Source organism: Theobroma umbraticum, unplaced genomic scaffold (genome assembly GCF_002168275.2).
Source record: "Theobroma umbraticum cultivar Fairchild unplaced genomic scaffold, ASM216827v3 scaffold_56.0, whole genome shotgun sequence".
Classification (NCBI taxonomy): Eukaryota; Viridiplantae; Streptophyta; class Magnoliopsida; order Malvales; family Malvaceae; genus Theobroma; species Theobroma umbraticum.
The window spans coordinates 6,689,665-6,700,216 of record NW_018397256.1 but is presented as its reverse complement, the minus strand read 5'-3'; the positions used below and the strand labels follow the sequence as shown (position 1 = coordinate 6,700,216).

Sequence of the window (10,552 nt, the reverse complement as noted above, 5' to 3'; positions counted from 1 at the left end):
GACTATATGTATTTTCAATAATTTTTCACATCATTATTAATTCGAGATGGTCTAACCGATCATGCAAAACATTAAAATCATTAGTAAAGTTTTGATTTATTATAACATAAGTTTCAATTGTTTTAATTTTTGTGTGGTATATTCTAGAGGATAAAACATATAAAATTTTCCAATACACACTTCCTACTCGAGATAATAGATATAATATAGGAGTATTAAGTATCTATTTTATTCATTATTTCAATATGATATCCATTTATACAAATATCTTTAAAACTTAATAAATTTCTTTGAAACTAATTAATAAAAAATAATGCATCCTCTATTATGAACTTTGTACCTTTAGATAGTAAAATATTAACTCTTTCAGAACCTTTATTTAATCTTGTACTATGAGATATTATATTCATATTGATTTCTTCCATTGTTAAATGAGAAAAATACTTCTGATCTTGAAATATAGTGTGCGCTATAACACTATCTACTAGACATAGATTTGATCTTGGATCCAATTAGAAAACTATCCATATCCAGATGAATATTTATATTTTTCTTCAATAAAAAAAGATATATACATTATAAGTTAACATAAAAGAATATTAAATATATAATTAAAACACATAATAAAAACATATCATTTAAATATAATGAGAACTTATAAAAACATCTTCATAATAGAATTATACTAAAATTTAACAATAAACTATTAAGAAATTTCATTGTTGAATATTTTCATTATCAATCAAATGATTAATTCCTCTTTTAGGATATACAAAAAAATCTATAATATCTTGATGTGTTATATTAACTTGGTCATGATTAAAATTATCTTGAACAAAATTTACTTTAATTTTTTTTCTTTTAGCATTCTTGATAAAGTTCAATAAGATATTTTGATATATAACAAGTACACATTTTCTATACTCCTTTTATTCTGTACATTTTTTTGTCTTTTTCTTATATCTCTTCATTATTCACCCACTTCTAATGAGTTAAAAGTATTCATCTATTTTTGATGGGTTAAAAAGATTCACCCACTTCTAGTGGATGAAGTTATACATACATTTCTGATTGGTAAAATTATTCTTAAAATTAAAATAGTGATTAATATAAATTATTATGGTGACCTCTTTCATGTCCATGACCATAATTGTTAAATGATGTCATATTTATTTCAAGAAATAGACAAATTTATGATTTTTTATTAGTAACTATATGATAACAAATTTACTTTCCAATCAAAGATCAAAATATAATATATACTACATGATTGCAAAATTCATATTAAGATTGATTTTTAGAGAATGAAAATACTAAAAAGATATTAAGTTACTTGTCTGATTTAATCAAAGATCAACCATTGAAATCTTTTTAAAATAAGAGGATGAAAACAAAATAATTGCAACGCTTACTTGATTTACTAATACTAGAAATCAAAACCCAATAATTCAAATTTTTTAAAAAATGGTGTTAATAATGTGTTATGAAATATAACTTGAATGAACGAAATTATTTAAAGGGAGTAAGAATGAGAGAATATTTAGAAAGAGTAAGAAGATCTTATTGAAGTGTGTATTTATAAATGAAATAAGAGACTAATAACCTTTTATGTAAATAAAATTTATAAATTGAGGATAATACTAAGGGATTAGATGGATAGATTAAATCTTAATTTTCATCTAATTTAATCTACATCTCAATTTAAATATACATAATATAAATAAATATGTATATAAATATTCATAATTACTTTTTCCTATTTAATTATTTAAAAATTTTAATTTTATCACTTTTTTTATTATTAAAAAACAAAAGAGCATATTTTCAGATTTTATAAAAGTTAAAAAGTGTTTTGAAATTTACGTTGAGCTTTTGTAGAATAAAACAAATATTCTAAGAGCTAAGGCCAGCACAAATGATGAAACCATGTAGACTTGTCCACGGGACAACTCACCAGGGCCATGGGCCGGTCAGGTTGATTTCGCTGGGATTTTCCAAACCAAACCTGTCTTTCTTCAACTCAATGAGATTATTTTATTATTAAATATTTATTTTTATTTAATTTAATTGTAATAAATTCTTTAAATTATTAAAATAATAATGACATTTTTAATAATGACATATAAAAAATATTTTAATAATAAATAAATTTCAAAATGAGCAATCATACTTAACTTGAAGTCTAAATTTTATAAATAGCAATTCCTCGTCTTCAGTTCATGAACATTTTTAGAATCAAGTACTATTTGGTAGTACATTAATTATATTTACTACAAATAACATATGGACACCGAATAAATTTCTTAAAAAATTAGGGTATGAAACATAGTTTCTCCAAAAAAAAAAAAGAGAATATACCGTCACAAAGTTAATTTTCTTGTCATGAAAAATAAAACAGAGGATCCGAAGAAGGCATTTTTGTTTATTTTCTTATTTTTTTTATTTGCCTTATGCAAAATTAGAGTCCCAATATTTCTAGTTGTACTATTATTTGGTGAAGAAAGAAAATAATTTTGATTTTGAAAACGAATGAAAGTGAAAAACGGCTCTTGTGGTTCGAGGGGGGAAAAGGGTACAAGATTACATTCTTTTTATTTTCAAACCTAATAATTTTTTCTTTGCAGTCAGTCGGTGGAATTAATCAGCAAAACTTTTCATGCATGCCGACCAATGAATTCGTTAAGAGACCATATTTAAATATTAATAAAGCAAGTTAAAGAATTAATGGCAATGGAGATAAGTAATAAGTTAATTCCTCTTTTAATTGGAGATAAGTAATAAAGGAAGGAGTTACTTATTACTTATCTCCATTGCCATTAATTCTTTAACTTGCTTGTAAGCGATGAGTAATAAAGGAAGGAGTTGGACGTATCCAATTTTAGTCTCTCATCGTTTGTAAGCGATGATGAAGAGGCAGACAAGGGAGAAGATCACGTCGGTTTTTTTTGTTTTTTTTAACAAAATTTGAAATAAGGTGCAATGGAGATGGCTTAGAAGAATCCTTCAACAACTTGGGAAGGTGGTCGATGTTTAAATTGTTCGAAAAACAACCAGATATGCAACCAAATTTGGCTTTGTAAGATCTGCGACATTTGCAGAGGCACACAGAGCAATCCTCGGAATGAATGGAGCATATATTCTCAACTAGAATTTGGGAGTCAATATTGCCAGATTATTGAGAGAGAGAGAGAGAGAGAGAGAGTCTTTTTGGAAACAAAAACGTGCAACCTATCAACAAGGCTCGACAAAAGTTATAACAGGAAGGATTAATAATAGACTAGAAAATTCAGCCAGGTGTAAAAGATGTCGTATGCACCAGCTCTGACTGGCGGCAATAAAAAACAGAGCAAGAGTCTGAAATAAAAGATGAAAAGGCATGTGGCATAAAAGGAGACTCAAAAGGGGGTTGGCTCGAAAAATATGTTGTGGCAATCTCTGATTACCAGGCTGATGCCGTGACATTAATGGACAATGTTCAAAATGGATGGTTTCTCTGGTTTGCTTATAACAAAATTGGCCACCCACTATTTTCTGATTTCCATCTCAGACGATGAACTCTTTGAGAAACTAAAGGAGGAGGACTGGGGTTGGCCCAATAATGGGTTCATCTTAGTTAATATTTGGTTAGAAGATTTGGTTGCAAAGAAGAGTCATAGATGGGTGATCAAGGTGTCCTTGTTCATGCATGGTGTTATTACAGCCTCTCAAACATTGCATATGTCTGCGAGGGGGGGCGGGGCGTGAGGAAATGGTGTTTCTGGATGAAAAAATTCAAGGAATTATGAAGAACTAAGTTTTGAAGGTCTGGGATAGTTTTGAATGCATTTGATGACATAACGGGAGTGGAAGCTGCAGGTAAAGCTTTCCATGTCAGGGTTAAGGAGGTCCACTCTGAATTAGAAGAGGGGGTTGCAGCTAACAATTTTCTCAAGCCACTCTGAATGAGGGTTTTTATGTGTTTCCTTCTTCCTGTTGGTTGCTTTAAGAGTGATTTTCTAGTTTTTCAAAGAAAGAAAAAAAGACAACCATGTCCATTGGCTTTCTTTTTTGATTTGAGATTCGAGGAGATTTTTTTTTTGGTCTCTGAATGCTTAGGGGTGTTTTCCATCATAAACACTAATCACAAAGTGGCCCCAAGCAATTAAAGATGACAACTTTTGATTTAACAGGCATTGCATTGCTTGCATTTGATTATTAAAACGTGGCTCGAAAAACTTCCAGTGAAAATCAAGCTTCCTTTGCCTTTAATATTAGTATGACGATGGCGATGACGATGATGCATTAAGCTAATGACTCACAACTTGTCAGATATAAACAAAACAAATTACAAGGGTTAATGTTATGATTGTCATTCTAACTCTTATATTAACATTATCCGAGAGAAAGAAAAAGGAAAAAACTCTCGTATTAGCAGTTCAAACATATAGATGTGCCACCCCAAATAATAATTCTAATAATTCTAAACTGCAACATCAGCAAACTATTCTATAAAGAGAATTAGTATATAAATCTCAGTCAAAGTGCCATTGCGTGTGCATAATGTTTGTTTAGAACATTTGGTAAGATGATGCAGCGCCAATGTGGACCATCAGCTTGCATATGAAAAGGGCAAGAGGATCCTACACGAATGGTGGGCTTGAAATTTTGTTTTCGAATTAAGGAAGAAAATCTGATCTCCACCCAACTATTTCCAAAGTCAATCACTTAATCCGTCCCGTTTAGACATGTTGCAAGTATGCATTGCAGTTTTGAATGTACAAAGGATGCTTACACACGTCAATTTGAAGTTAGGCAGGAGTTTTGACTTGGTAGTCTTTCATTCCTTGCACATCCTCCTGAAAAATTGAGGCTCCGTGGTAAGATTCCAAGTTAAGCAGCAGAGGAGGACCGTGACGACACTCAACAAAGAATATAACAAGCTCATCACTGCCCCAACCACCTCTTCTGGCATAGTGATGAAAATTGTATTGATCCATCACCCACCATCCCACTAGGGAAATGCAATATTCACCCAAGTCACTACACCGATATGTAAAATTGGGACTAGGCATCATGCTGTTTGCGACATGAACTCTTCTGCTTAGATCTCAAAAAGCACAACCCAGTGCAATTGTGGACTTAAATCAGATCCTTTTATTTTGCCAAATGCTGTTGAAGGCTCTTAGAGCATATGGGAGCCTAGGCTAGATCAGATTCTGTTGAATACAAACAATGACTTGGGCATAAAATTCATCATGAACAACTTATCTCTTCAATACTAACTCATGTACAATGTAGCTGAGGCTGACATCCAGTAGCAACAATGAGGTCATTAGCATGCAGGTTGCTCAAGTTTCAAATCCAAATTGAATTGTTCTACTAGATCATGGAAACTAGCACAGATAGCTCATTTTCATATTTTAAAGAATGCTTCTCCCTGTTCTTGCACCATTTCTGTCCAAACACTACTCCAGAAACAATCAAACACATTTATTCTCTGGAATGAGTAAAAAATTTTTCATAACTATTAAAACCACAATACTACAACATCAAATTACTGACAATCTAATTGACATTGCCTACGTGAATAGTTTTTAAGAGAATAGCAGCGTCTTTGCTCCGCTACTTCAGCACCATACCTCTCTTTCAGAGAATCACAAACCTTCTGCTCTTCTTGAAGCCCAAGTTGCAACTTTTCTAGCTTCTGCAAAATAAATGCTTCATGAGTGCACCTCCAAATAACTTAAAACATCCATAACATCAAAGTAGGTTAAACTCCTTTACTAGTTTCTGTAGGTCATGGAACTGTTCACTTTAACTCTTCCATCATTTCGGTTAATGAAGTACAAGTTCCATGCTTGATATGATTTTACTGAGCAATTATAAATTAGTAGAGATTAAATAATTACCATGTTTATTTTTAATTTCTCAAAGTAAAAGATAAGACCATGAAAAAAGAAAAACAAAACTTAAAAGCTTTCTCATAATTAATTAGCAATCATCACCCAACTGTAGCTGTAACTTTCAATAGGTGAAAGTTCACAAAACTACCTTTTTCTTGTTAATACTAATGATGCATGATGGTCTTTTTTTGTCAATTAGAAATACAGCGTATAAAAATTTAAAATAAAAAGGAATTAAGAAAAGAAGCACACTTAACTAAGGGATGCCCTTTTAGTAATTTCTCCTTTCAAGGCATGCACATAGGTCTACCTAGGTGCAAAAGGCATGTGCAAGACAGTTTTCTTAGATTACACTGGGCCTTGAGTACACTGGCAAGATAATCAAGAAAAGATTAACCTTTTCTCCAACATTTTAAACAGTATAATTTACAGGGTCCTATATAGTTAGGAGGCCACAAATGTGAAAACACGTTGCAGTTTCCAGGCCATACAAGCAAAATAGAAGGCTGAAATTATAGGCCCCACTGATCGTGTTGATGCCAGTGAAGTGATTTGTTTTCTTGAAATTGAGGCTGTCTAAGCAATATGAACTTTAATTGCTAGAGATATGGTTCGGGGATTTTGTGGAAGTTGGTTTTGGGATTGGGTTGTTACGCACATATTTGGATTTTCGTACAAGATTTCTTCTGTCAAGTTCTCGGTGATGGAAGAATTATGAGATGCTTGGTTGATGGGAAAAGTGGAGGAAAATGAAGGAAAATTACGGGCTTTGATTCTCTTTCATTCTCTCAAAGCTTCATTTTTTTCCTCTCCCTCTATGATTCAACAAAACAAAAGGTTATCACTACCTTGGTTATATATTAATCAAGAGATGGTAAGCCAGATGGAGGATCCCAAGTTTACCATGTATTGGAAGTATTACATGTCACTACCATTTCAACTTACAATGGCATCCATGTCTGAATGTTAGTTAATTTATTTGATCGGATTAAATTTCAGAGTACATGGGCCTGATTAATCCATATCAAAGTAAATTTTGAAGTGAACATTTTGCACTAGTACAAGGACCAAATGGGTAGCTCAACAAACCAAAAGATGAAACAAAATGAGCATGAGCAGTATATCCTTGCTATTTTCCTACTTGCTAGCAAGGAAGGTGACAATTACCTGTTGGCTGCCCTTTACAATTCCCTCCATGGACTCAAGTAATTTCATGCGACCAGCAGGGCTAGCAATGGCATCCTGAAACTGTAGGGAAGGTGAGAAACTATCAACTGATAGACAACAGCAAAGTATCAAAGAAAAACTGCATTCAATAGAAGAATCTCCATCTAATTAGTAGCAAATTAGCTGAAGCAGAAATTAACACTAAGAACAGCACTGCCTTTTTAGTTGCTAGCAAAGCAGTGTGAAGGAAATAAAAGCAGGCACAATTTATTAAGACTCAGAAAAAAAAAATGAAAAATGAAACCCATAGATTTTAGAGTTGCAAGGCAGAAGCATAACAGACATAATGAACAAATGCAGAAATTTCACTCATTTGAGTTAATACCTGTGAGCTTATGGAATTCAGCAAAGAAGTTTCCTTTAGCATCAACTCTTTAATCTCCAAAAGAGCATTATAGGTAGCATAGAATTTTCGAGTCTGTTGAAGTTTTTCCTTTAAAATAGCAAAGAGCAATATCAAGTTTTAGCAGAAACAGAGCTAATAAGGGCTGAACATAAGAACAGAAAAATAGGCCAAGCAAGGGTTTGCAGATCAAAATCACACACCTGAATATGAGCATTCAGCTCTGAAAACCGGCGTTCATACCTGCAAAGGATGGCTGAATCAACATTGAGTATTACACTTATTACTTAAATGCAAAAAGATGAAAGTCTGAATTGTTTTCTTGTTCTTGTTGTCAATTTTCCCAGAGGAATGAGACATTGATAAGGAATCATCTACAGAACTAGAACTAGATTGATTGTATGGATAATCTCACTGGTAGTGCTGAATGATAAAATATATATAACCAGTAGAAAGAAAAGTTTAATTCAGCTATTGGTTGAATTGGTTTCTGAATGTTAACTATAGTCTTCTGTCCTTAACAGTAAATGCTCAAATAGTCACAAGTTATAAACATCAAATTACATAACATTGAGTACAACAACTCACGAATAATCACCAAACTCCATTGTGTACAAACAACCTAAGGAATATCAAAGACTTTAAGGCCTAAAACTTGACGAGCAATATGAAAAGAAAGGTGAACATACTGGATTAGTTCTGATTGGGAGGGCATATCATCCAGCTCCCGCTTTACCGATACTATTGCCCTTAGTCTAGCTGCAAGTTCCTATGACCCAAATATATGAATATTGTTAGTAACTATTTAATTATTTACATACTTAAAAGGAATTAAGAATCTTTGAAAATTGAGATATTTTACCTTCTTCGCGGAATTAAGCTTGCGCAATGATTCATTTAAAGAATCATCTAAACCATGAGAGAGCTTCTCGCCATCAGACCCTGTTGCTATCATTTCCTCCAAATCACTAACCTCAGCTTCCAATGAAGAACGTTTTGCATCAAAATCAGACCTAATTTGGGATTCTTGTCTTTCCAGTGTCTGGAAAAAAGTTTTAATAATCATAACTGGTAATTGCCAACCAATGAAAACAAACGCAAAAGATCAATGGACTATTGAATCTCACATTTGTTAGAAAAATAAAATTTTGTTTTTTGTTTTGAAATTGCATATTAATCAGAAAAAAATGAACAAAAATATAAATGAGGGGAAAAGTTTAAACCTTCAATGTCTCCAAAACGGATACAAATTTCAGCACTTTGGCATCAGCACCTTGCTTTCTAATCCTCTCTTGTAAATTTTGTAATTCATTGAGAAGGCTAACCTTTCTTTGGTTCTGTATTATTAAATAGGCCAAAAGGGGAGGGGAATTAATCGATTCATCCATAAAAATAAGGAATAAAACGAACAACAAAGTTCACAGCTTTGGAAAATGAGTAACCTGTTGATCTAAATTTGAGTTCAATATCTCAATCGAAGCTCTTGCACTGTTCAATTCCTGCTCCTTGCTGCCTTGTTGCATTGTTTAGGATCCGCTATGGATGATGACTCTTGCCTCGGACTCAGCCTTTGAGTGGGGTGTAGCTTGACTCGGTAGTCAAGCGACTTTCTTTTCTTCTTTTTGGATCGGAAATATGATCTGTTACTGTTGGACCGTTTTTTCGCGAGAAAAGATGATGATGTTAGTGGGCTCTCATTTAGAGATTTTGGGTCTTTTATGGGCCCACTCAATGCAGTTTGGCCCAAAACTGCTACTTAATATATAATTTTATCTATCATTATTATTATTATTAACAGCCTTTCTAGCTTTTTTTTTTTTTTCAAATTAAAAGCTATTATGAATCTCTTATGAAAATAATAACTTTTAAAATTAAGCTAAAGTTGTTTGATAAGCAGTTTGGTAAAATAAATTATATAAGATCTAATTTTGATTAAAATTACCATAAAAAGTATTTATATTATCTTCAATTACCTAATAAATCAAAGTGGAATAAGTCTGCTGTCAACTTATATACGATCTAAGATTGATGCTCAAATCAAAGAAATTCATATAAAAATAGAACAGTCCTCAAATTTTGTGTAGTAGTAATAATATTATATTTTTGTTGATCTAGTAAGTAATCGAATTATGATACTTTAATTCCCCAAGAAAGAAGAGAAAAGAAGAAACGATATATTTGACATTAAAATATTTTTTGGTGAAGAAGAGAGAAAATTTTTAAATAGTATTTGAATGCAGCTTTGAATTTTGAGTTTTATTTTTCTTAATTTTTGTAAAAATAAAAAAATATCAAATTTTACTATTCTATTGCTAGATGTTTTGTTTTGTTTTTTTTAATAGTCTTTGCAGAAAGAGAGAGGTAAAGGATAAAAAGATTGTAATTTGCATTGAAAAAATGTGATTTGCAGAGGAAGAGAAAAGAGAGAGAGATCAATTGAAAGAAAGGGTATTCTTGAAAAACTAGCATGCTTTTAAAAGAAGAAAAAAAAAAAAAAGCTCATCTCTACAGCTTTTCTTTAGGCTCTTTTTTCTTTTTAAATTTTGTTCATTAAAAACAACTACTGATTCTTTTCAAAAACTTCTTAAAATCTTGTTTATATTATAACTTACTACATTATATCAAGATTAATATTATATATTACAAACATGTTTCTCATACATGCAAAAAGTCATTAACTTTGAATTATACCATTGCTGTAACTCTGTAGCTATTATCTTAATTAACCAGACTCTTATCTTTCATGGTTTAAAGTTGATCTCTAAATTAAAATCTTATAAATCAACTCTATAAATATTTGTTACAAATAAATAAGCTTAAAGTAAAGCAATAAAGAGGGGTAAATTGGTTATCAAATAATTTTTTTAAAGAATTTTCAACATAACTGAAGTATAAAGAGTAAACTTATAAAAATAGAGTATAAGCTAAACAAGTAAAGAGTATTCAATCAAGTTTTCATAAAGTTCGACTTATGATGCCTACATCCTCTCCGTTGATAGCACAAAGAGTTTGAATCCACTATTAAGTTGTCTTTTAACACAAGATCATACTTAATCTTTACAATTGAATGTCTTTAAAGATCAAGTACAACTTCAACCAA

General features: G+C 31.5%; 1 protein-coding gene across 1 annotated transcript; it reads right to left on the bottom strand.

Annotated features, from left to right (window-relative positions):
* Nucleotides 1-5,445: 5,445 nt before the first annotated feature.
* LOC110410930 (paramyosin-like protein) lies at nt 5,446-9,091 on the bottom strand. The gene is made up of 8 exons (XM_021420874.1): nt 8,895-9,091; nt 8,676-8,789; nt 8,315-8,494; nt 8,142-8,221; nt 7,656-7,695; nt 7,435-7,542; nt 7,050-7,130; nt 5,446-5,683 (listed from the first exon to the last, which is right to left on the bottom strand). The coding sequence occupies exons 1-8, from the start codon at nt 8,973-8,975 to the stop codon at nt 5,534-5,536; spliced, it is 834 nt and encodes a 277-aa protein (XP_021276549.1). The 5' UTR covers nt 8,976-9,091; the 3' UTR covers nt 5,446-5,533.
* Between the last annotated feature and the right edge of the window lie 1,461 nt (nt 9,092-10,552).